The 26527-nt window shown below is 37.5% G+C and overlaps 1 protein-coding gene across 2 annotated transcripts in view; it reads left to right on the forward strand.

Annotated features, from left to right (window-relative positions):
* Positions 1-11859, forward strand: part of Map3k7 (mitogen-activated protein kinase kinase kinase 7) — a 66996-nt gene extending 55137 nt beyond the window's left edge. For both annotated transcript variants that reach the window (XM_070010886.1, XM_070010887.1), the window contains 4 exons: positions 321-426; positions 5467-5528; positions 6328-6443; positions 8843-11859. In XM_070010886.1, the coding sequence (XP_069866987.1) occupies positions 321-426; positions 5467-5528; positions 6328-6443; positions 8843-9023 (465 nt within the window). In that variant the 3' untranslated portion in view covers positions 9024-11859. The remainder of the gene's footprint in view (positions 1-320; positions 427-5466; positions 5529-6327; positions 6444-8842) is intronic.
* The last annotated feature ends 14668 nt before the right edge of the window (positions 11860-26527 follow it).

The raw sequence follows: 26527 nt of genomic DNA on the forward strand, positions 1-26527 counted from the left end.
GTTTTAGGTCCTCTATTAATGAAAATGGAAGTCTGTCTTTTTGCCTCTAAATGAAAATTACGTTAAAAGTCACATTTTGAGCTGGGTGTCATGAACCTGTAATTCTAGTAGTTTAGAAGGTTAAGAACCAGATAATTGTTCAAATCCATACTGGGTAGCAAAGTCTTCAACACTTCTCTAAAAATGCTGGCTAAAGGCATAGCTCAAGTGGAAAAGCTCGAGCAGAGCAAGCAGGCAAGGTTATTAAACAGGAAGCCCTGAGTTAAAACTAGTACCAACAAAAAGAAGTCACATTTTCTTTCTTCTGTCACTCCTTACAGGTGAGCAGTAGGTCATCCAGTCCTAGTATCAGAATGATCACTACCTCAGGACCAACCTCAGAAAAGCCAACTCGAAGTCATCCATGGACCCCTGATGATTCCACAGGTGACCTTCTGCTTCCTCACTGTACTATGAAATCGAATTCATGTTCATGTGCATTTAGGCCTGGCATTAATCTTTACTAAGACAAACATTACACAGTGGTTTAGATTTTATATTAATAACACTAGCTATTTAGCAATAAATTCTCAAATGTTGTTTTAAGTACTTTGAACGATCTTGACCAATTCTGTAATTTTTTTGCTTTCAGGAACTAAACCTATTTTTTGAAAATAGTTAGGGAATGTTTTTTCCTAGTTAAGAAGCCTGTTTTGTTTAGTTAATTTTTTTTTTTAGGTTTGAAAGGATATTCTTCATGCTTCAGTCTGATTTTTCTATTATGAGCCACTCCCCTGGGTGACCGTCAGAGCTTCAGATAAATCAAAATGATAAAAACAACTACCATCATCTTCATTTCCATCTTTTAAGGACACAGATATCATTTGCCTTAGTAAGAACACAAACATCTGATTATTGATGTTATGAATCATTTTAACTGATAGGGAGAACTTCATTACACAGACCTTTGAAAGCCTATTCGAGCCATAGAACTTCCCAAACGCAACTAACTTATCACAATGTTAATATTAAAACTTACCCGACTGAAGGTGCAGATGGAATAGTTTTGTGTTGACAAGCAGTGAATATTACATTTAGTGAAATTAACTTTCACTTATATAAAAATATAATAAGTTATTTTTATATAAGAGATTAAGAGAACATCATTACAAATACCTAGCAGTTTACTTAAATGAAATTTTTTATTTATATTTTATTAGATCAGAGGAGGAAAGATGATCTCTTAGACCTTGGAAAATTAAGCCATTTGAGATTTTACGTAAGATCAGCTATGTTATTAATAGTTGCAATTAAATTGAAATTTAAAAGTCAGCTTTCTGTCTTCAGAAACTAAAATGCAATTCAAATATTTATAGATAACTGGCATGGTTTAATCAACTTTATAATTTAATTTAAAAAATTAAATGGGTGGCTTTTTTTTTCTGTGTCATGTACGAGGAAACTATGATTAGCCACAGCGTACTGTCTAGTTTTAGTAAGTTTAAATTTAGTGGTAGAAAAACTCCTCTAAGTTTCATCCCCATCACAGCTCACTGCTACTCAGCACATGTTTAAAATTCATCATAGACATTCTCTTCTCCAATGGTGGACAACAGGGAAATGGTCTTGCCAGCTTTTATCGTTAACATTCAGGTGCTGCCAGCTCCTTTTGGTTCCTGAACCAAGGGAACTCTTCCTGACATTACAACATTTGTTCAGATCTGGGATTCAAATTGGCAGAGCTTCCAAACTTCAGTCTAAACTAGTCTAGACATGAATCAACAATGCAGCGGGTTGTCAGTCACAGAAGTAAAATCAAGATTTTATTTCCCATAACTGCTGTATACTTCTACCCTTCTACCCCTGTCCCATTCTTTTCTTTTCCCATACCTAAAAATGCCAAACAACAATAGCTAAAAATATGCCTGATCCCAGGCTGCAATAGCAACTGAATTTTGTCTTTGCTTTGAAATGTTTTGCAGATGTATCCCTTCATACAATAATTTGTCCCTAATAGAATATAAAGTATAAGGAACAAATAGTTAAGGTGATTTCTTTGAAAACTCCATTGAACCAGTAAAAATTATGTGTTATTATAAGTTAACCTACTTAATAAGGTATTTTTATATAAATCTATGTATTTAAATGTATTTTATTTCAGTGTTTTCCATGTATTTTGAGAGGAAAACTAAAACACATAATTTAATAATCAGCAGATAATGAGCACTCTTTTTAATTTATGTATAATGAGTATAAAGAAAGACGACATACCCAGAGTATCGATCTAGTGAGAGAAAAACCTAGACCAGCAGAGGGAGCCACAGAATGCGAATTCACCACATTCTAGACAAAGTACTTAGATGCATGAGAAACATGGTCCAGTCTATATAACCGTGATACTGCTGTGACACACATTCATGAGGTGCTCGTAATATTACACTACTAAATTTACAAGCTGAGTGTTTTAACAAGAGACAGATAAGTTCAGATCTTGTACAATCCTTTTTTTGGTTATTAGTCATACAACAGAAGGGAGAAAGCAGTATTCCCACATGAGGGGAACTCACCCATAAACATTTTAAATGGCAAAAGGGTTGTATTGGGGTCTAGGAAGGTGGCTTAGTGATAGAGCGCTTGCCTTGCATGCATGAGGACCTGGGTTCGATTCCTCAGCACCACATAAGCAGAAAAAAAAAGCCGGAAGTGACACTGTGGCTCAAGTGGTAGAGCGCTAGCCTTGAGCTAGAACTGAGGGGCAGCACCCTGGCCCAGAGTTCAGGACCCACGACCAGACCCCTCCCCCCCCCCCAAAAAAAGGGGTTGTATTGGTAAGAACAGAAAAAACAATTTTACCTAACTTAACAAAACCATTCTAAGTCTTAACATTTAAGTGAAACACTAAATTGTATTAACAGTTGAAACGTTAAAAAAGAAAAAATACTTTCAGCCAAGCAGTAGCTCAAACCTGTAATCCTAGCTACTTGGAAGGCTGAGCTCACAGGTTAAGGCCAGCTGAGAGGGTACAAAATATATAAGACCTCGTCTCAACAAAAAAGCATAGGTGGGGCTGGGAAGGTGGCTCAGTGGTAGAGCACTTGCCTTGCATGCATGAGGCCCTGGGTTCGATTCCTCAGCACCACATAAGCAAAAAGAAAAAAAGCCGGAAGTGGTGCTGTGGCTCAAGTGGTAGAGTGCTAGCTAGCCTTGAGCTGAAGAGCTGAGGGACAGCACCCAGGCCCAGAGTTCAGGACCCATGACCAGACCCCCCCCCCCAAAAAAAAAAGCATAGGTAAGGTGGGCACATCTGTCATCCCAGCCATGGTATAAGTTATAAAACAGATTGTAGTCCAGGTTAGCTCAGGCAAAAATAAGATCTTGCCTCAAAACAAAGCAAAGTGCTGGGGTGTGGGGCTCAAGTGGCAGAGCACCTGCCTAATAAGTACAAAGTCTTGACTTCAAACTCCCAATACTACTGTATCTTGCTATCATGTGACCAGTTATAGATATTAGAAGCTGGATGCTTAGTTTCAAGTTAGCTACATGTAAGAAAGTGAAATCTTAGAAGTTTTAGGGGAAAAAAAATAAAGTTCTATTAAGTTCACCATGGAAGAGCATATTTGAATCAATGTAGTTTGTTGCTTTATCCTCAGTGTAGTAAAATACTAATGTATTATATTTAGATACTTATATTTAGATATCTCAGTGTAGTAAAATATTAATGTATTATATTTAGATACTTAGTTCTAGAGTATGTGTGTATATATGTATGTATATAAGTATATATATCATATATATACTTACATATATATCATATATATAAGTATATGATATAATGAGTTATATAAGGTGTCAATGATTTAGTAAAGAACCACAGGGGTGGAAATGTCAAATTGAGAATGCTTTTTCAAGATACTTAATTTTTAGTCAGGCAGAGGAGAGACATCATTTTTAGTCAGTTTTAGTTTTGTGGAAAGTAGTTTCTGCTTAGCAATGTAAGTTTGAAACTGTTCTTGAGGGCTGGAGGAAAGGTTGGTTTAAAAAATAACAAATTAACTGTATTTCTTGTTTACCACTTTGGGAAATACATGTGTGTTATTTTAGGGTAGATGCCTCAAGGCTCTCCTCCATTTTTTTCTGTCACATTCCAGTATTTAATAAACATTACTTATTCCCATTGGGAAGCTGAGATGGGAGGATTGTGAGGGCCAGCCAGCCAGGAGCACAGGAGCCAGGGGAAGTTCCAATTGTAACGTATATTTTTATTATCTTTAAGTGGTTGCACAAAGGCTTTTCTATTCAACGTGTCAGCTTACAAGTACTTTGGATCTTGATGAATACCACTCCTTTTATAAATTGCCTTTTCCTGCTTGACTTCATTTGGTCTTCTCATTTTGTGTAATTTTGTTTATTAGCACACTCAGTGACTTCATTTGGTTCTTACTGTGTAGCCTAGGCTGACCTCCAACCTACAGTTCTGTCTCTGCCTCCCTGAGTAGCTAGAATTACAAGTGCACAGGCACACCCCCAGCTCAGTGACTGAAAGAATGCCTAAGGGTTGGAAGCATAGCTCAGTAAGAGGCACTAAGTCCAGTCTCCAGCACTGCAAAATTTTAAAAGAAAAACCTAGAATATCAGTCATCAATAAGTTATAAGATTTGTGAATAATCAGATCTCCTTAGTTTTTCATTGGAGTGAATACAGCGCCTTTGCTATTCTCACCTTGTCTTGTCTACACTACTCTGTGGCAATTTTACCTGATTAGAAACATAAAAGCCATACATTCAACCTGATGTTCAGTAAGATTGGCCGAATGCTTGAAGTAACTAATGTGATTATTTGGTATGTGAGATTGAGCTATAGTTCTTTCTAAACTTCCATTTTCTTTCCATACTGTTTGTATGTATAATATACTCTTCAGTTTTCTTCAGTGACTCCCAGTGTAGGCTGGATAAAGACTTCATATTAAAACCTATATAAGTTGGAAATGAACCACTCAAAGAGAGTAGTTTTCCCCTTTCCCTGTGGACATTTAGGTTGACAGAGTTAAGCAAGCCTTCTCATAAACTGAGCATGGTAAAGAAATGAAAATAGAAAGGCTACCTATCACTGTTTTTGTTTTTTATTTTATTTTATTTGTGAACATATTGTACAGAGGGGTTACAATTACATGGGCAGGACTGTTTTTGTTTTTTGCTTAAACAGGCCTTACTAAGCTTTAACATACTATGTTCTATTCAGTCAACTTAAATTTTAGAATATACTTATACTTTGTAACTGATACCCTCTTTTTTAATCACTAGGATTCCAAAGCAGACCCTTTTTCTTACCAATTGCAATACCTTTTATTTAATGTGTTACTTTAGGGGAGAAAATGAGATTCTATGAATGTGTTTTCTTGCTTGCATGTACCCAGGAGGAATCACTGAAGTATAAACTTACACTCTCAGTCGTACATATCAAAGTATTACTATTCTGCTTGAATTTCAGATACCAATGGATCAGATAACTCAATCCCAATGGCTTATCTTACACTGGATCACCAGCTACAGGTAAAGGAGTACTTTCTTGGTAGAAGTTTGCTGCTTGCTTCTTAGGTAGTTTATGAGGTTGACAATTGTGTTGATTTGATTGAAGCTGACAATTGCATGTTGATTTACTTGTTTTTAGTTGGCCTCCTTAAACCTCAAAATCAAATGAAAAGCTTTTTAGCTCAATTAATCAGGTATAAAATTAACAGAACCATATGCTTTTATTCTAACAGTCATATTAACATTTTTTTCTATCTTCAAAATTGCCATGGCATTTTCACTCTTTAATTCGAGTGCATTCCTAACATATGCTCATTCCTATTTAGTATACTTTCTGATGCATTCTCATGTCTATTAAGACTGAAAGTGTAAGTATATATTTCAGTGATTCCTTGTGGAAACAAGAGCCATGAACATCTCTTAGGAACCAGACATCGTGGTATAAGGCTGTCATCCCAGCTAACTTGGGGGGAGGAAGGAGCACAGAGGTAAAAGACTTAGAAATCAAGGCCAGCTTGAGCAACACAGCCCTGTGTCTCCCCCAAAAAGCATTCAGTATGATGCATTTTGTCCTGAAATACCACACCAGAGGTTTCAAGTACTCTAGTCATAGTTCTTTAGAACAAAAAAGAATCACAACAGCAAAATGTTAACTTAAAGTCTGGGTTAACACTACAGTTTCCTAGGGCCTGGTTTATGCCTTATTTTTAAAAGAGTATTGCTTTGTGCTATAAAAATATATTAACAGTCTATTTCTTAATTCTTAGCTAGATACTGGAGTTTGATGTAATGAATTTTTAACATTCCTGATTTCTTTCAGCCTCTTGCACCGTGCCCTAACTCCAAAGAATCTATGGCAGTGTTTGAACAGCATTGTAAAATGGCACAAGAATATATGAAAGTTCAAACAGAAATTGCATTGTTATTACAGAGAAAGTAAGTTTTTTTCTGAATAAAAATAAACAGAAGTATTGGCCTTGATTGAAGACACGAAAACTTGAATTTTAGTATTAGTCACTAAACACATTTCAAGCTTAAAATTTGTATTAAATTATATTAAATATTTTTCATGCTAAATTCAGCCCTTTTGACATATTGTATTTATTAGTGCTAAGGGAAGTAAACTAGTACTACAAACCCAAGTGTCTTATAGGCAAGTTAAAAGGTATTTAGATTTATTATTATTATTAAGATGTATTATTTTATCTGGGCACTGGTGGCTAATACCTATAATCCTAGCTACTCAGGAGGCTGAGATCTGAGATCAAAGCTAGCCTGAGCAGGAAAGACCATGATCTTATCTCCTATTAACCACTCAAAAACTGCAAGTGGAGCTGTGGCTCATAGTGGTAGAGCAATAGACTTGAGCAAAAGTGCTCCAGGAAAGTGCCCAGACCCTGAGTTTAAGCCCCACAACGTGACCCCTCCCCCCAAAAAAGATTTTCCTTAGCCATATGTAAAATAATTTGGCTTTCTAATGTTCAGTTTTGCTTTGACTTAAGAGACTTTTGTATATTCTTTCCAGATGGATGTTTAAAAGAATAGGTTTTTTTAAATATATGTTTTACTGAGTTAAGAGAAACTGGTTTCTTTTCATCCTTAGGAACTCTAGGCCAGGGGTGGTTGTAAACACCTATAATCCCACACTTAGGAAGCTGAGGCAGGAGGATCACAACTATAAGACCAGTATGGGCTATGTAACAAGACCTGTCTATTAACATATATATATTAGAAGCCAGGCAATGGTGGCTCACCCCTGTAATCCTAGCTACTTCAAGAGGCTGAGATCTGAGGATCGCAGTTCAAAGCCAGCTCAGATAAGAAAGTCCGTTAGACTTTTAACAATTAGCCACCAGAAAACAAAGTAGTGCTATGGCTCAAGTGGTAGAGCAGTACTAGCCTTGAGCTGAAGAGCTCAGGGACAGCACCCAGGCCCAGAGTTCATGCCCCACAACCAACAGAAAGAAAAGAGAAGAAAAGGAGAGAAAGAAAGATAAAGAAAGAAAGAGAAAGAAAGAAAGAAAGGAAGGAAGGAAGGAAGGAAGGAAGGAAGGAAGGAAGGAAGGAAGGAAGGAAGGAAGGAAGGAAGGAAGAAAGAAAGGAAGGAAGGGAGAGAGAGAGAAATTCAATTTAGTCCAATTCCCATAGTATGTACTTACAGCTTTAAAAAAAAAAAAAGCAAACTGTTTTCCAAGTAAGTCACTTACAAAATGTTCTACTTATGAAACATTTATGGGTAGTGACTAAAATGTTTATGTACAGTAATAGAATCCCCTTTATTAATTTTAATCTAAATGAAAATGCTTACTTTCCGAAGTGATCTGTGAAGTTTTCTCTTTTTGCTTCAAAAAAGAAGAAAATAGTTTTGTCACAGTTTATTGATTTAAATGAAATCAATTTGGTATCCTAAAGCTAATCCCAGGTAAGAAATTAAACATTATAGTCTGGAAAGAACAGAATTCATTGTGGAATTTCCAGCACTCTGAGAAAACCCTTCAGTCCTAGTTCCACACATGCACCTGTGCACTTCCCTACTCGAATCATCTGAAACGAGAAATCTGTGTCCGGAAAATGTGACAAGGGTTGGGAATTGTGAAAATGGGACAGTTTTTCATCACTTAAATGAGAACTACTAGGAAGTAATTGTGTTTAGAGGCTTTGTATTAATTTATTCACTTATATCTGATAACCTCCCTTTAGAAACTAATGGTTAATGTCACCCAAACAAAAGAGACTTCAAGAGGTTTGTCAGATTATGAAAAAGACTCTGAGGATCTTTTGTGAAAAGTGTTTGTGAATTGTATAGCTCAGTTGTGGTACTTTGTATTCACCTCATGGTTTCAAAATAGGAAAGAACCTCAGTGGGTTAGCATCCCTTTTTAATTAGCTTATAAATGCCCTGTTAGCTAGTGCTGGAGTCTCATAGGATTGTGACTTGAAGATGCGAACATGAGTACATGGGTGTAGAGAATATGAATTACAAAAAACTTCAAGTGTTTTATTTCCCTGTAACAAGCTAGAGCCTTTTCTTCCTTCCTACTCAAAACAAGTATATCAAATGAAAATTTCTGAAACTTATTTTGCCACTTTATCTGCTTCACTAATTGTCTAAGTGAGGGCACTTGTTGAAAGGATTATGGCATTTGTGTGGTTGCTCCAGAGAGTGGGTGATAGTTTCCATTCTGGCCCATAATCTCACTTGACTAGTGTACTTAAGATCCAGAATGATAGACTCAGAAGAAAACTTCTCATTAATTGCATTTCCATCATCACAGTAGGTAAAGCCATGAATTTTTCCATAGTGTGTAATGTTTTTTGTTGGTATTTGTTTTTAGGCAAGAACTAGTTGCAGAATTGGACCAGGATGAAAAGGACCAGCAAAACACATCTCGTCTGGTACAGGAACATAAAAAGCTTTTAGATGAAAACAAAAGCCTTTCTACTTACTACCAGCAATGCAAAAAACAACTAGAGGTCATCAGAAGTCAACAGCAAAAGCGACAAGGCACTTCATGATTCTCTGGGATTGTTAAATTTTAAAATATGCAAAGACTTTTTTTTTTAAGAAAAGAAAAACCCCTATGACAACTCATGAGGGTTAGCTTTTTTGATGTGTTCTGAATGCCAACTGCCTATCTTTGCTGCATTGTTACATCGTTTATTTTCTTCCCATGGCCTATATGCAAATTCACTCTCTGATTGAATCACATGATGGTATCTGTGACTTGGATACACAGCAGTTCTCAACTTCAGAACAGATGCAGTGAACTGTGGCTGTATATGCATGCTCATTGTGTGGAGGCTAGCCTAACCAAACATGGGGAATCATACTATCTGCTACATGCAAACATCATCCTTATTTGTTCCCCTATTGGAGGTAGAACCTTAAGAATGGTTTGGTTTTTGTATCTCATCTCAAGGAAATAATCACTGTTTTTCCATAAGGTGGTATGCACCAAGTTAAAGACAGGGTATTATAGATCTACAGTAATTGGTGGGACACTGCAGAAATATAGAACCTTCAGTGAGCGAGGGCTTTGAGGGCAGCACATCAGTACTGAACTTGATCCCACTAACTAGGTCAGTACTGAACTTGGTCCCATTGGTTCCACCCATAAAATATTTACAGGTAAGTGGCAGCTGCTATGCCTAATGAAAGCAGTTTGCTAATTTTCACTAGACTAAAAATTGTTTGTAATACATTGAGCAAAATGGAGCTCTTTTTTAAAGACAAATATTTTTAAATCTGTGGGTATTTAAACAATGGCTTTTATGGCTACTGTTAATATCAATCAAGTGAAGTTTAAATGCAAAAGAACATGATCTAGCTTAAATGATCATGTAATGATTATGAATTGTTTTACCATATATTTGAAAATACTGAGATCATGGAAGATAGAAATAATTGCTCCAGGTGAATGGCCTGGGCTTAGATTTCTTTTTGTTATTGTAAGTGAAGAATAAAGCAGGCAAAGCAGGAGAAGTTATTTAGTAGTGAAAGTTAAAGAAGTAAAAATAATCCATAAATATCCTACCTAGCCTAGACATTAGACTCTGGCAAGCCCATTCTGCAATGCCTGTTGCCTTTCAGCACTTGTGAGAGAATTTCAACACTTATCAGGAGAATGTTTATATTCTTAACAGTACTTTGCTACCAACTTTCAAAGTAACTTAAAGATAATAATAAACTATCAGTGAAATATTAACTGTACAAGCTTGGTTTTTTCAATTGGTGTTAAAATAAGTCACCATCAGGCTTGTTTTTTTTTTTATCATATACATGTTTTATGGAGAGAAAATAAAAAATGAAGCATAATTACTCAGATTGCTAGAACTCCATCATGATGGCATTATAGTTTTTTCCCTGTTTCAGATAAGCAAATTGAAGTTATTAAAAGTATTATTAAAAATGCTAAAGCAAGGCATTATTTTCCTTCCTCCCCCTGAGTTTTATAATGAATCCCTGCTGTATACAAGCAATAAAGGTAAAGGTATCTTTTATTAAGTTGTGTCATTTGTAGCTCTTGGGAACTAAGTGTCTTCTATCACTTGCTTAAGAAAGAGAAGGGTTATTATTACAAACTAATTGTATTACTTAGCTGAAATTGATATTGAACCCAACATATTAGTGGTGAAATAAAATTGACACAGAAAGTAACTGTAGCGAAGCCAAGCTGGTCCTGGCACTAGGCTTTGAGTACATCTGTCAATCCACCAGAAGGGCCCCATTCACCTGTAAGTGGCATATCTAGATGTGTTTAAGTGTAAATGCTAAGGCTTAGCTTTTTCCATCAGTATTTAGTGTTACAAGTTTCAAATTTCATTTCTGGTCAATGATGTGTTTTGCTCTATCATAACATAGTTAAATGGATTATTACCATTATTATTATTATTATTATTATTATTATATGCAGTCACTTCATTTAAAATATCCAAATAGGTAAATGGATTAAAATAGTAGTTAGGCATCATACCAAATGCAAAAGGTTGTTAGGCAGTTGCTTATTTGTTTACAATAAATTCCTTGGGATTTTTAGTACTGTAGTTGTCCTGGACATTAAGTGCAGTTCAGCCTTACTCTGGTTTGGTTTTAAGTAGTTTCATTGTCAGTCCCATACTTTCTAGTTCCAATTATCTCTAAATGGCAAAAGGACACTGGGCATAATAGGAATCCACAGTCAGTTTCATCAATGTCTTCACACATTACACTTTCAGACATGATTTCAAGGAGCCAAACTTGTTTTCCTACTCTCACTTGATCATCTGTTCTAACTCTCATATTTTGGGAGCAGCAATAACAGAAAGGCAAACAAGTCACTAAATTGTTCTAGTCTAAGATATTCAAGCAATCCCTGAACAAATACTAATTACACTGCATTGCCACCTCCAGGGAAAGCAAGCAAAGCTTTTATCTAATTGAGAGAAATACTTCTAGGCAGTAAAAATTGCTTTTTTGAGGTTGAATAAAAAGTCAGTTAAGAATGTTTACTTGATAACAAAACAGCATATTGGAAAGATTTGTTTAAACATTATTTGCTAATGTTTGACTATATTTTCCTGAAGTATTTTAGCATATTGGATGTTGTTTCTTCTTCAAGTTTCTGTCATGTTCCTCATTTTAGCTCCTGCTTGTGGCCAGCAATTCCAGGTCTGTGAAACTTCGGTTTCTTTCTCTAAATGTGTGTGGCTTTCAGTGCCCAGCACCTCTCTTCACTGGTAGTAAGTTCTAATTCTGTCATTCAGAACATTTTAATGTTAAATGATGTAATGCAGAAACTCTTGTGCATAGTATGTAATGGAAGGAAGCTTTTTAGATTTATTTTTGTTTTTAATAAAATTCAGATTGTTATTCTAACCTGGTATGCAAAAGTGGTGGCTTCCTTCTATCAGCAAATGAGCAATGAGGTATACTGTTTGTACAGAACCTAATACAAGCTAAAACACTAGTGTTTGTAGAATATCCAACACTGGGGTGCTATAATCATGGTTTTTGAGATGCTGGATGATTAGCTAATTAGGTTTTAGGATTAAGTAGGTGTTCTTCACAGTTTTAGGAGTGTTTCTATGACATACAACACAGCATGTAAGTGATTTTTGTCATTAAGATCTAATTCCCCTAGTAAAACTAGTTTCCCTAGTTTCCCCTAGGTTATGGTGAGTATTTCACTTCTTTGTAAACTAACCTTCCAATTCTTTTTTTTTGGGGGGGGGTTCAGTCGTGGGGCCTGAACTCTGGGCCTGGGCGCTGTCCCTCAGCTCTTCAGCTCAAGGCTAGCACTTTACCACTTGAGCCACAGCGTCACTTCCGGCTTTTTTTCTTTTTGCTGATGTGGTGCTGAGGAATCGAACCCAGGGCCTCAGACATTCAAGGCAAGCGCTCTACCACTGAGCCACCTTCCCAGCCCCTATTTTGCTCATTTCTTAAATGTTTACTGGTCACCTATAGAAGCTGAACTATTTGTAATGTAGAATTTTATGCCCATTTCAAACAATTCCTATCTCCAAGGTGCTAATAGCTAGCTTACTGCTGTGGCTGTTTTTCTATATCTTATCTGGGTTAGGTAGAATTTCAAGCATGAAAATCCTGCCATTCCGCAGCCCAGGCTGGGAAAAGAACACAGGAAACATTTTCAATTGAATGACAAAGGAAGAGAAGAGATTTCAGGAACAGAAGAGGTTTCGTGGCTACCAATAGAGTGGCCACAAAACCAGCATTAAGACTCCTGTGTCTTAAACCTAAATCCACTCTAACCTGTGCCATTCTAGAATTTAAAATTCTCTTCAAGTTCTGAGCTGCTCCTGCTTTTATGTTCACTTACTTCATTTTTCTCCCCTTCAATTGAAAGATGTACCAAAAATGGATATCCAAGTAAATGCTACCATGGGGCCTGGTCTACAAACAAGATTTGTTCTCCATTCTACAGGGAATTAAGGCATACCCTCCCCTTCCATGTGCACTACCCCCTATTTTGGTGTTTCTTGTTCTTGCTTATTTTAAGAGGGGTTCTTTTAACTAGAATATAAATATGCAGTAAATTGTATCCATTTAAAAGTATAGAGATGAGATCAAGTGCAGTGGTTCACATCTATAATCCCAGCCAATTGGAAATCTGAGTGGGAAGACTGTAGTTTGAAGTCAGCAAAAAGAAAAGTTAGCAAGACTCTATCTTAACATACAAAGCCAAGTGTTAAGATTCATAGCTAAAAGGATTGTGATCTAAGGCCAGCCTCAGGTATAAAGAAGAGATCCTATCTAAAAAATAACAAAGCAAGAACATGACTAAACCTGTGGCTAAAATGGTTTGCAAGCACAAGGTCCTGAGTTCAAACCCTAGAACCACCTCAGTTATAATGAGTTTTGATACCTGTATCAACTTGCAAAACCATTCTGCAATCAAAGTCTTGAGCACATCTACCACCCCTAAAAGTTCTGTGTCCCTTTGCAGACTAGCCCTAGACCTCAGACTGACTGACCAATGTGCTTTCTAATGACAGACAGATGCCTTGTGTTCTCTACTTTCACCTCCAAAGTAGTACAGAATGTGGGCTTGGCTTCTTAAGTGTTCCCTTAAATAGTTTTTTTAAATTCTTTTGAAAGAAATTTTTATTTGAATTATTTCTAGTAAATGCTTGAAAGTCTTTGTTGGCCTCTGAAAAAAGAAAATCTTATTTAGAAGGCTTTAGATGTGTTGAATATGGCCAGTTTGAATCAGTGTCCTTGTCTTTGAAAACATTTGGGGCAGTATGCAGTAATGGTGAATGTAATCTTCTAAAAAGCAGTATTTGACATTGTATCTGATGCTCGCTGGCATGGTAGAGAATGGAAAGATGTGGTTTCTTTTCAGAGTATGTGGTCCCTGGTGTTCCATTACCATCAGGGCCTAGCTTCTGTTCTGCTCCTCATCTGCCATTGGGCGGTCAGTCCCACAAAACTTAGCTAATGTTTAAAGAACTGCCTCCTCTTCATCGCGCTCCACTTGCAGCCTTTTAGATCAGTTTCTAGCTATGTACAATATGGGTCTTCCAAAATATGTAAGGCTTCCTTCCGTGAAACTTCTCAGAAATGCATAGGTAAATTTGAATTGCATCAGAGTTTTTAAATTTCCAAGTGAAGAAATGCATTCTTTTTTTATGATTTTTATTGATATTAAGTAATTACATAAACTTCACAAATTTCACAGTATTGTGGGATAGTAATACCTGAAGTCACAAACACATTTTAACCTTCACAAGGCAAATTGTCATTATCATGCTCTATAAAGTGTGAATTTTATGAGCTTTGACAATACAACTATTTCTTCCACGTTGGATGATACGTACATTTCTTTCCTTTTGCTTAGTATCAGCTGTTCCCTCTTTCCCTCTATTCCTCCCTCCCATCTCTGCCCTTGAGTTGCTTAGTTCATTTTCATCTATGTCCAATGCAGCTGGTGGGCCCTCTGTTATATATTTTCCTTTGTTTCCTTCTGATTCTGTGCCCTCCTCTTAGCTTCCCTCACATATGTACATACATACATACATACATATATATATATATATATATATATATATATATATATATGGTAATACGTGGTCAAGAACATGGAGTCATTTACAAATGATAGGACAAATTAAGGAGAGGTCCTTTGTTTCTTGAGTCCTGTTTACTTTGTCTTATCTCCTTACATTTTGAATTTAACATCTCTCTGCACTTGGCTCACCTTGCTCAAAATGATTTGTTCTAGTTTCCTTTCTAGTGGCTACATAATATTCCACTGTATTTAGGTACTGCAATTTTTGGATCCACTCTCAGTAGTGGGACATCTGGGTTGTTTCCAAATCTTGGCTATTGTAAACAGTACTACAGTGAACACGGAGGTGTATGTGTCTTTGTATACTGGTTCCTGTTGTTCAGGGTAGATGTTAGGAGTGGTATGGCTGGGTCATAGGTGAGGTCTATATTTAGCTTTCTGAGGTACCTCCAGACTGCTTGCAAAGTGGTTGTATTAATATACATTCCCACCAGCAATGTAGTAGGAAGGTTCCTCTTTCTCTGCATCCCCTCCAGCTTTGTTGTTGGCTGAATTTAGGATGTGGGCCATTCTGACTGGGATAAGGTGGTATTTCAGTGTTGGTTTTATTTGCATTTCCTTTACAGCCAGGGATGATGAACATTTCCTCATGTATTTTTTTGCCATTCTTAACTCTTCTTCTGAGAATTCTCTTTATTTCCCTTTCCCATTTAGTAATTGGTTTGTTGGGTTTGGGGGGGATTAGTTTCTTGAGTTCCCTGTATATAATGGGTATTAGGCCTTTGATATATTGCTGGTAAATATTTTTTCCCAATTGTCTTTCTAGTTTGCTACCTATGTCTTTAGCTGTGCAGAAACTTTTTACTTTAAGGTAGTCCCATTTGTCAAGTCTCTCTCCAATTTGTTGTGACCCTGGAACTGTGTTCAGGAAGTTCCTGCCTGTGCCTATAAGTTCAAGTGTCTCTCCTACTCTGTCCTGCAGTAGTTTCAGAGTTTCAGGTTTGATGGTTAAGGTCTTTAATCCATTTTGACTTGATCTTAGTGCATGGTGATAGGCTGGGGTCCACTTTTAGTTTTCTGCATGTGGCCACCCAGTTTTCCCAGTATCAGTAGTTGAAGAGGCTATGCTTCTTCCATGGTATGTCTTCAGCTCCTTTGTCAAATGTCAGCTAACTGTAGGCATGTGTTTTTATTTCTGGATCTTCTATTCCATTGGTCTTTGGGTCTGTTTTTGTGCCAGTACCAAGCTGTCCTTGTTATTATGGCTCTATAGTAGAGTTTGAAGTGTGGTATCTTGATCCCTCCCATGTTTTTGTTTTTGCCTAGAATTGCTTTGGTTATTCTAGGTCTTTTGTTGTTCCATATGAAGTTTTTGGATTGTTTTCTCTACTTCAGTAAAGAACGTCATTGGGATGTTGATGGGAACTGCATTGAATTCTTCTCATTTTTGGCATTATGGCCATTTTCACAATATTGATTCTGCCTATCCAAGAACATGGAAGGTCTTTCTATTTCCTGGTGTGTTCTTTGATATCTTTTTTTTTAGAACATTTTTTATTGTAAAAATGCTGTACAGAGGGGTTGCAGTTACATGAGCAAGGTAATGAGTACATTTTCTATCAAGCATTGTTGCCTCCTTTGTTTTTCCCCTACCATCCCTTCCATCCCACCTCCACAACTACCCCCTTCCTCCCCCTTCCCCTTTGATATCTTTCTTTAGGCTTTTATAGTTTTCACTAAATAGGTCCTTTACCTCTTTGGTTAGGCTAATTCCTAGGTATTTTATTGGGGGGGTGTTATTGTGAATAGGGTTGTTTCCCTGATTTCCCTTTTTGCTGGTACAGTGTTGGTGTACAGAAAGGGAACTCATTTTTGTGGGTAATTTTGTATCCTGCTACTTTGCCAAAGTGATTTATAAGTTTTAAGAGTTTGAGAGTGGAGTTTTTGGAGTCACTAAGGTATAATATCATATTATCTGCAAATAGAGATAGTTTAATCTCTTCCTTCCCTATGTGGGAAGGAATGTCTTTAATGTCTTTTTCTTATTGCTCTGGCTAAGGATTCCAGAACTATATTGAAGAATAGAAGAGAGTGGACATCCTTCCTGTTCCTGATTTTAGGAGAATTGGTCATAGTTTTTCCTCATTTAGTATAATATTGGCTATTTATCTCTTGTATATGGTTTTTGTTGTTTTAAGGAATGTTCCCTCTATTCCTGTTTCCTCCAAAGCTTTTAATATGAGTGAATGATGTATTTTATCAAAAGCCTTTTCAGCCTCAATGGAGATAATCATGTGGGGTTTTTTGTTTGTTTTTTATTTGTTGTTATTTTGGTTGTGAGACTTGAACTCTGGGCCTGGGTGCTGTCCCTCAGCTCTTCAGCTCAAGGATAGCATTCTACCATTTGAGCCACAGCGCCACTTCCAGTTTTCTGGTGGTTTATTGGAGATAAGCGTCTCACAGACTTTCCTACCCAGGCTGGCTTCAAACTGTAATCCTCAGATCTCAGCCTCCTGAGTAGCTAGTAGCATCAGCGCCCAGCAAATCACGTGGTTCTTGACCTTGGATCTGTTGATGTGATGGACTACACTGATTTATGTAGATTAAACCATCCCTGAAAATGAATTATTAGCAGGAACAGTGACACAGGCCTATAATCCTAGCTACTCGAGGCTGAGACATGAGGATCTGGCCTACAAACCAGCCCTGGTGTAAAAAATCCACAAGGTTGTTAGTTGTTTTTGTTTTTTGCTTTTTTTTTTGGTCAGTTGTGGGGCTTGAACTCAGAGTCTGGGCACTGTCCCTAAGCCCTTTCATTCAAGGCTAGCACTCTACTACCTCCAGTTTTCTGGTGGTGGTTAATTGAGATGAGTCTTACGGACTTCTCTTCCCATGCTGGCTTTGAACAGTGATCCTCAGATTTCAGCCTTCTGAGTAGCTGATTACAGGCTTGAGCCACTAGTACACCCAGCTTCCAAGAGGTTCTTTTCAGTTCTTTTTTTTGGGGGGGGGGGTTCCGGTCGTGGGGCCTGAACTCTGGGCCTGGGCGCTGTCCCTCAGCTCTTCAGCTCAAGGCTAGCACTCTACCACTTGAGCCACAGCGCCACTTCCGGCTTTTTTCTTTTTTGCTTATGTGGTGCTGAGGAATCGAACCCAGGGCCTCATGCATGCAAGATAAGCGCTCTACCACTGAGCCACCTTCCCAGCCCTCAGTTCTTATCTCCAGTTAACCACCCAAAAGTCAAGTGGAGGTGTGGCTCACATGATAAGTACCAGCCTTGAGCATAAAAGCCAACCCAAAGCATACCACCCTGAGTTAAAGGGGGGAAAATGCATTCTTTAGAATGTGATTTAAGGGTCTGTACCTCAGAGATGCTAGAGAACAACAGAATCATTGCTTTAAAAACACCAGAAAATTACTTATTATTTATCGACTAAAGAGCAAAAATGCAATTACAAAGGCAATTACTTTTCAGACTTGCTGTGTTTCTGTTTCTGAACAAAAATAGACTCATTCACTTAAAGAAGCCTGAAGGTGGGTGTGGTTGGATGCTCTCAGCAGATGCTTTGAATCACTTTGGGCTTTTAATCATTTCTTTACAAAGGTCCACAACTAAATGCCCACTTCAAATGTAATAGACTCATTGCAAAATACATCTTGGTTTTTGTCCATGTTCCATGAGAAGCTTTTAAATAGTTCTTTGAGCACTGCACATCTTTATTATCTAAATTGCATATGAAATCAAGGAACTTATATACTTAGAAAACAGATCTACTATTAATACATTCTTGGTAAAGCTCATGTCTGACTATATAATTGTCTTCCCATTCATGACTCTTAAGTTTAACATGTGGAAAGACTGAAAAAGTGGTACCTGTTTCCTTGGCCTAAGCAACACATTCGTTCCCCTTTCATAGCTGTATCTGAATAATCTTAGTAGTCCAGACAATGCACAGCCTTCTTATCTTCATTAGCACATAAATTTGGCTGCTGCCCAAAGCAAGGGCTTGAACAAGATAGTAGGTAGTTATTTTTCCTAGAAAAAGTAGGACATGAGGCTGGGAAGATGGCTCAGTGGTAGACTGCTTGCCTTGCATGAATGAGGCTCCTGGTTCAATTCCCTAGTACCACATAAGCAGAAAAAAAGCCGGAAGTGGCGCTGTGGCTCAAGTAGTAGAGCACTAGCCTTGAGCTGAAGAGCTGAGGGACAGAGCACAGGCCCAGAGTTCAGGCCCCATGACCGACAAAAAAAAAAAAAGTAGGACATGCTCAACTAGTTCTTGTCTGCATCAGCCAAAGGGAAAAGCAGTAAAGGTAGAGGTTACTCACATTTTTTGACCAACACCCAGCCACATGGCCAGGCCTAGCTGCAGAGTCTGGGAAATGCCATGATGGGTAACCTTTGCTCAGCTATGAATTTGGAGTTCAGTCACAAGGAAAGGACAGAAAAGCTCATGTCTTACCTGATCATTGGTGATGATGTCATTGAGTAGAACAATTGCCAGCAAAGACTACAAGAGAATGATTTGCAGGTTTCCCCTTTTAAAAATTCTTCTCATTGTTGCAATGGGTCCACCTGTATCCCTATTTAAATGATTTGTTTTTCCCCTTCCCCTCCACAAATTATACGGACATCAAATACAGTGAAAGCAGGGGTTATACCGTGGGGGAGGGACATACAAAGCAACAAAGAAATAATCTTATAAATGTGTTAGAAACAATCGCATGAAAGAAAAAAAAACATTTGAATACATATCTTAAGGTTCAATTCCCTAACATCACCTTATCTGACCTTTTCTGCTTGACTCAGACATATACTAGATATTGCAAATAAGGGAAACCATGGGACCTATGTTTCTTTGGGCTTGGCTTACTTCACTTAATATAATTTTTTCCAAGCCTTTCCATTTCCTAACTAATGGGGCAATGTCATTCTTTCTGATGGAGGCATAGAATTCCATTGTGTATACAGGTGGACCCATTGCAACAATGAGATGTACAAGTCATTATGTTGAAAACGAACTTTACAACTTTGGTGTGGGGCGGGGCGGGGAGGGGGGAGAGAGAATGGGAAGGGATGGGAAGGGGAAACAAAGGAGGAGGCTACAATGCTTGATAAGAAATGTACTCATTATCTTGCCCATGTAATTGTAACCCCTCTGTACAGTATTTTCACAATAAAAAAAATTCTTCTCTTTTAAGCTGTGCATCATTTTTAAGCCCCTTCTTGGGCTAAGACAGAAGGATCCTGAGCCCAAAGCCAGCCTCAGACATCTAGCAAGATCCTATCTCAAACAAAAGCAAATCATTTCTTTTTCCTTTTTGATTGTTGTCTGTGTGGTAAAAATAAAATCAGGTGGGAGAAAACCTTCTACAGTTCTCTGACAAGTGTTAGTACCTGGGGCGTTTGAAAAACAGCTGAGCAAGCCATGCATCAGGGCCCTTTGCCATGTGCACAAAGTTGGAACCTTGACATTCATTCCCCAAGATATGGATCTGTAGATAGGAATGGATTTGGGAGTGAGGTGTTCCAGGGTATTTACATAGTTTGGAGGGTAAGCACCCAGCATGTCCCTAGCAAGAGGAATGAGAAGATGAGCCAAAACAAAAATGTCTTTGAACATTTCTTGTTGTTTTTTTAAAGTACACATTCTGGGGAAATTTTGCTTCAAAATGAGAGCATAAAGACTCAGATCATGACTTTATTCCAGCTCTCCAAGTGATTGTGTTGCACAAGTTTTGAGAACTATGTACACTGGATGGGAAGGGGAAACAAAGGAGGAGGCAACAATGTTTGATAAGAAATGTACTCATTACCTTGCTCATGTAATTGTAACCCCTCTACGGTATTTTCACACACACACAGAAAAGAACTATGTACACTGTAGGGCAGATGATATGGGTACCTTGTTTATAAATTTTCCAGCTCCTATCTCATCTGGCACTGTGAAAGCTGGGAGGATGTGAGAGAAAGATGAAGTAGGAGCATTCATGGAAGGCTAAGAGGACAGGCACTGAGACAGCTTTCACAAGCTATAGAAAGGTAGTGCAAAATGTTTGTGGATAAGTGGAGGCCTGGGGAAACCAGCTGTCTGTATGAAGAAGGAAATGGGAACATAAGGAAATCGAAAGGGTTTAACTATATGAGCTAGGAGCTGGGAAGGTGGCTCTGTGGTAGAGCGCTTGCCTTGCATGCATGAGGCCCTGGGTTCAATTCCTCAGCACCACATAAGCAGAGAAAGCCAGAAGTGGCACTGTGGCTCAAGTGGTAGAGTGCTAGCCTTGAGCTGAAGAGCTCAGGGATTGCACCCAGGCCCAGAGTTCAGACAAAGACAAACAATAAATGTATGAACGGCATCTTTTCCAACATTCCCAACCCTATAGAATAAATATGCAAAACCATACTATACAATGACATTAAAAAAGATGAGGGCTGAGATTGTAGTTCCATAGTTGAGTACTTACTTGCTTAGTGTGCTTAAGACTGAATTCAATCCACAGCACTGCAAAAAGAAAAGAAAAAAAATACTAAAATTTTGTTTATCACAGCAATGAATAAAGACAAAGACTATGTATCTTTACTAACCAAGGTTAAAGTGTAATACTAAGTCATCATTAACAGGCATGATAATAGTTCTACAATTGATATGTAATAGTTGTCCATATTGAGTTGAATATTGTCCATATTGAATCCCTCAAGATATTGGAAGGTTGACCTGCTAAGAATGTGTGACAGGAGCGCACAATATGTTTTTTAAAAGTGTCTTTAATTCATTGTGTAAACAATTTAAAGCAGAAACCCATATCAGTATATAAAGCAACACTTGGGATAATTAATAATGTTAAATAAACTATTATACTTATAATGGAATTTTCCAGACTTGATAAAGATCAGCAGCATAGTAAAATATTGAAATTTCTAATGTTATTTTAGTTAAATCTGAAGTAAAGATTAGACAAAAGATGCACTTTCTATTACTAAACTTTTAGCTAGATAAAAAAAATCATTCCTATTAGAATAATTAATAAAATTACTAAAATGCTGAAAATTTTTAAATATTAAGACTTCCTTCTCAGAATATAAAATTGTATAGAGACTTTTAACACTAATAGAAATAATAGAAATTGGGCATAGTAACTCACACCTGCAATTCTGCTCAGAAATCAGGAAGATTATGGTTCAAGACAGCTTGTTTATGCGTTCAATTAGTCTTCACTCCACAGCCATAAGGTGGTACACACCAGTCATTCCAGCAATAAGTAGATTGCAGTCCAGACTTGCCTGCACATATACATGAGATCCTATTAAAATAACTAAGTCAAAAAAGGCTGGAGGTGTGATTCAAGTGGTAGGGTGCTTGCCTAGCAATGCAAAGGTCTTGATTCAACCCTCCAGTACTATCAAAAAACATTTTTATGAGAAGAATTTGATAATGTGGCTGTATCTTCTACTTTAATAATAGCTTTTCTCAATACCATTAACCGGAAGTAGAACAAGATTTTTAGAAATATTAACTGACAATAACAAGAAAATTTAAAAATAAAAAAGGAAATGTGATAGGTAATAGGAATTGCTCATGGTCTCAATGAATACAAAGCAAAACCTGAATTTAACATTTTCCTAAATGAGAAAAGACTATCAAAATCTTTATATACATTTGTGTGCATGCAGGTTTTCTAATTACAGAATCTAATGGATTTGCAAGTGGACTTTTTAGACAATGATTTCAAAATTGAGGTAAAATTTACATACAGAATATACATATTTATATCATACAATCTGATACTAAGTATTGATAAGTATGAACAAGTATTGATAAATATCTATGAAACAAGATTGGAGGAATTTCTCTAAACCCAAAAATTTTCTGGGCCCCATCAGTAGCCCATGGTCCCCCCACCTCATCCTCAGGCAACCATTGATCTGTGATCTATAATCTAGAATTTAATCTTACAAGATGTAGACTTTTTTATTTTTTTTACACTCAGCATGATTAGATATTCACCCAAGTTGTTGCATACATTGTTCCTTACTGTATTTACCCAGATTCCATTTATACAGATATAACTAACTCATTTATTGGTGAATCAAAGCTCTTGTAAATGCTATGAATTTTGTATAGATGTGTTTTCCTATATGTTTTGGTTAAATAAGTACTCAGAAGTGGAATTGTTGGGTTTTATTATAGGTGTGTGTGTGTAACTTCTTAAGAAACTGCCAAACTTCTTCAAAGTGGCTGTACAATTACATATTCCTAACAGTAGTATATGAGAAACCACCTGGTCTCTTCCTTTCCAGCAATGGTATGGTGGCCAGTAGATTCATTTCAGCCCTTCTGATAGGTGTGTTATCTCAAAATATCTTACATTTGCATTTCCCTGGTGACTATTCAAGTTGAACATTTTGCCTCATGCTTATTAACCCAGGGTATAATTTGTAAAGTGTCCTAAAATCTTTGCCCACTTTTTAAAGATTGGGTTGTTTCTTAATAATCAATTATAAAGTATCTATATCTATTTACTCCTTAACAGCTCTTTGTCTGATAGTTGTGCTGTAAATACTTTCTCCTCATCTGCCTTTTCTTAATGATATTTTCAAAAAAGAAAAAGCTTTCCATTTTGATGAGTTGGGTTTTTGTTTTGTGCTAGAGTTTAAGTTCAGAGCTTTGTACTTGCTACACAAGCACTCTACCACTTAAGCCACACCTTCAGTGCTTTTTGCTTTTAGGCTATTTTTTAGATATTGTCTTGCTTTTTTGCCTGGACCAGTCTAGGACCTTAATTCTTCCCTCTCAGTGCCTATGAGAACAGTCCTGACCAAATCCTATATTGTCTTCTGTCTTGACAAAGAAATGGAGTTAAAAATTCTGTAATCCCTGAGTGAAAAATCCCAATCTCTACCTGCCCTGGAAGCATTAAATTTATAGAAACATAAACAGACTCATGAACATTGTATACATGAAACATTACTATCAATGATCAAACACTGAAACTGGAAATTGAGTATGAAGCAAGTTGCCTTCATACTCCATGCCTTTACCATCTCAGAAGTGGCTTTTAACTCTGCTTACTTTCAGTAAGTAAATGGGAAGTTTTGATACAAATGTATCTGCTGTAATTTACATTACAGCAAGTCAGGCCACACCAGTTAGAGTTACAGCTCTGTAGCAGGCCGCCATCATTGCCTTCTTGGGTCCTTATCTCTCAAAGAATGTCATCCACAAACAAGAAGGAGTGAGCTTGTGGGGTGGAATTTACTCAGGCAACATAAAGCAGAGCTCTCAGGTGTAAGGGGTTCGCAACAGAAGGTTGCCAGCCAAGTGATGAGTCTAAGGGATTTTATACCCTGTGCTGCACTTGAATTGGTAACAACCAATGCAAATGAGGCATAAGACAATCAATCAGAAAAGATGTGATACCACAGTGGACCAGAAACCTTAATCCTCAATCGGGTCCCTTCCTCAAATTCCTGCCCCAGGGTAATGGAGAAGCTAACTGGACTTAGAATGCAAAACGAGGGGAAGGTGGCTCAGTGGTAGAGTGCTTGCCTTGCATGCATGAGGCCCTGGGTTTGATTCCTCAGCACCACATAAGCAGAAAAGGCAAGAAGTGGTACTGTGGCTCAAGTGGTAGAGCGCTAGTCTTGAATTGAAGAGCTGAGGAACAGCGCCCAGGCCCAGAGTTCAGGCCTCATGACAGACCAAAAAACAAAAACCAAACTAGGGGAATGAAACCAGGATATTCTGTATTCTGTTCTCTGGAGCTGGAATAAAGAGATCAGCAGTATATCTCTATTGCAAGGTGTTTGCCAGGAGCCCTAGGCCCTGCCTAATCTACCTATTGAAGTATATTTAGCTAGTTTTAACTCTTCATTTCATGCTGTGCTTCTGATCAGGCCCTACAGACAAATGACTGGTGCCAAAAGTAGAAAAACACTGCCGAGTGATAGTTTAAAGTTAGCTTCACTTATTTTCCTACTTGGGAGACAACAGATGAACCTTCTCTTTCCCATTCTAGCCATGCTATCACAGTTAAAACTGTGATAGCTACCTTAAGGGGTTTTATCTTAAAATAACAGAAATCACACTCTGGGAAGGTCTATAAATCTAAATATACAAGAAATACACATTTCTTTGTCTTGCCCAAACAAGCTCATAGCTGAGCCAGCTCTACTGCCTGAAATGTTTAAGCACTGTTGCTGTCTACCATTGTTCCTTACCATTGTTATAGCTTAATCTGGGACGGGAGCAAGCTGCCATTCTCTGTAAATAACAACCTGTCAGAATGACAAGTGTGGAGGTGGTTGGTCTGAAATGCAAAGTATTTAGGCAGGCTGTGTTTTAGCAGAGTGTTCTGCTAAAGGTAAGGGGCAGATTCATCAAAATAAAAGTCATATCTGCCCCAAGAGACAATGCATTTCTTCTTTGGATGTGGGGAAAATATCCTATTTTAATACTTGTTTAGTGAAACTTAGAAGTACTAAATATTAGGTAGGTAAATAATTTCTTCTACTACCTTTGTCTCAGATTCTCTTTATTCTGCTTCTAGGAACAAGGCAATTTATCATCCATAAAGTGTGACATTTTGCCTCTTCAAGACATCCACTTCAAGCTAATTTTGAAAGCACATGATTTTCTCCTTTTGATTTTTCTCTTGAATTACTAACATTTATCTTGTTAGGTTGGTGAGTGTCTATCTAGAAAAGAGAAGTGAAACAGTAAAGAGCTGTCATAATGTAAAAAAGGGTAGACTATTCCCAGATACAACAGTCTTGGATTTTTATGATTATAATTCCAAGAGAGGCATGCCAGCTTACAAGTATACTTCTTCTTTCTCTTATATCAGCATTCAGAAAATTGCTGCAGGACGCATGCAAGGAGCTGCAGTCATCAAATGAGTTTTGCTTTGGAGTCTGAACACAAAGATGGTGGTGACTGTAAAAGAACAAAGAACTGGAAAGAAGACTGGTTCAGATCCTAGTTGGCCATAAAGCTGCAGTCCATATCAATAAACCACACACAGAGGTGGCTTAAGTCTGATTATGAATGCCTATAAGCTCTCAGCATTGGTAATGTTACCTTTATTCTCCACTCGGCTAATTCCTTTCCTCTGTCACACCTAAGTCAAGTGTGGATGATCAAAATTTTGGGGTGGAGTATAGAATTAATGTGAACTTGTTGCTTCCTCCTTTCAAAACAGAGTCTAAAGCCTCTCACAGACATGATTTTGTCCACATAAATTCAGTGGTTTTGAAAATATTGCCTTGATCTAGCATCAATAAATATCTCTTGAACACAGTGAACATCAAGCTCCCTGGGGAAATGCCTCTCACTACAAGGAAAGTCCTTGAGCCAAGTTATTGCTGCTGAGCTGAGTCAAGGATGCATTTGACAGAGCAGCAGGATGGCAAGTCTGTCAGATGAGATGGCAGGATGGCAATTCCAGGTATGATACAGGGCCCTGCTAAGTGTTACTGTGTTAAATAAACCTAAAGGATACTGAGAGAAACAGCTGTTTCGAAGCCCAAGTCCAAATTGAACCTAATATTCCAATTACCATAGATTGTAGTGACTTTTAATAATTGAGGTGAAATTCACACAACAAAAAGCCATTTTAAAGAATATGATTCAGTGGCATTGAGATCATTTACAATTATTCAACTAGCAGCTTAGCAAATCCCAAATCCATTCACCACTGGTGGATATCTGGGTTGTTTCACCTTTTGGCTGCTATAAAGAGTGACTATGAAACCTCATGCAAGAATTGGAGAACCTGTTTTTATTTGCTTTTGGGACATACCTAGGAGCAGAGTTGCTTGGTTGCGTGTTAATTTTGTGCCTAACTTTTTGAGGAAACACAGAAATTAAAAGAAAACTTCTCCCTATTGGCCAAAACCATTTCCTTGTTGTTCTTTTTTTATTTTCTTGTATGTTTTGTAAAATTTCTGACCATGCCCAAAGGCTAATGAAGTGGCACTTGAAAATATTCACTGGCTGAAGGAGGAAATG

Source organism: Dipodomys merriami, unplaced genomic scaffold (assembly GCF_024711535.1).
Source record: "Dipodomys merriami isolate MVZ:Mamm:240054 unplaced genomic scaffold, mDipMer1.0.p SCAF_8, whole genome shotgun sequence".
In the NCBI taxonomy this organism is placed as follows: domain Eukaryota; kingdom Metazoa; phylum Chordata; class Mammalia; order Rodentia; family Heteromyidae; genus Dipodomys; species Dipodomys merriami.